Source organism: Eimeria mitis, genomic scaffold (genome assembly GCF_000499745.2).
Source record: "Eimeria mitis Houghton genomic scaffold, Emh_scaff3232, whole genome shotgun sequence".
Taxonomy (NCBI): Eukaryota; Apicomplexa; class Conoidasida; order Eucoccidiorida; family Eimeriidae; genus Eimeria; species Eimeria mitis.
The window spans coordinates 3685-4147 of record NW_013571570.1 but is presented as its reverse complement, the minus strand read 5'-3'; the positions used below and the strand labels follow the sequence as shown (position 1 = coordinate 4147).

The 463-nt window shown below is 54.0% G+C and overlaps 1 protein-coding gene across 1 annotated transcript in view; it reads right to left on the bottom strand.

Annotated features, from left to right (window-relative positions):
- EMH_0063630 (uncharacterized protein) overlaps positions 1 to 463 on the bottom strand; it is a gene marked incomplete at both ends in the record, with an annotated part of 2348 nt that overhangs the window by 1682 nt on the left and 203 nt on the right. Inside the window, one exon of the mRNA XM_013498165.1 lies at positions 163 to 250. Coding sequence (XP_013353619.1) covers positions 163 to 250 — 88 coding nt within the window. The remainder of the gene's footprint in view (positions 1 to 162; positions 251 to 463) is intronic.

Genomic DNA, 463 nt, shown 5'->3' with positions numbered 1-463 from the left:
ACAGCAGCAACAGCAGCAGCAGCAACAATGACAGCAAACATAAACACCTGCAGCAGCAGCAACAACAACAGGAGCAACAGCTGCAACCGCAGCAGCAGCAGCAGCAAAAGCAGCAGCAGCAGCAAAAGCAGCAGCAGCAGCAGCACGAGTTGCTGCTCTTACTCTCCGCTGCCCGGAGGCACTCTTGCTGCTGCTGCTGCGCTGCATCTAGCAGCTGCTGCAGCAGCAAAGAATGCGTTTGCTGCTGCTCCTGCAGCAGCAACAAACAACACACACAAATGTTTTTTATAAAGATAATGATTAGCGCAGCTGCTGCTTCTGCTGCTGCTGCTGCTGTGTCTGCTGCTGCTTCTCTTTTCTCTGCTGCTGCTGCTGCTGTTGCTGTAGATGGAACTGCCCACACAGCAGCAGCAGCAGCAGCAGCAACAGCAGCAGCAGCAGCAACAGAGAGCTTGCCTTTGTT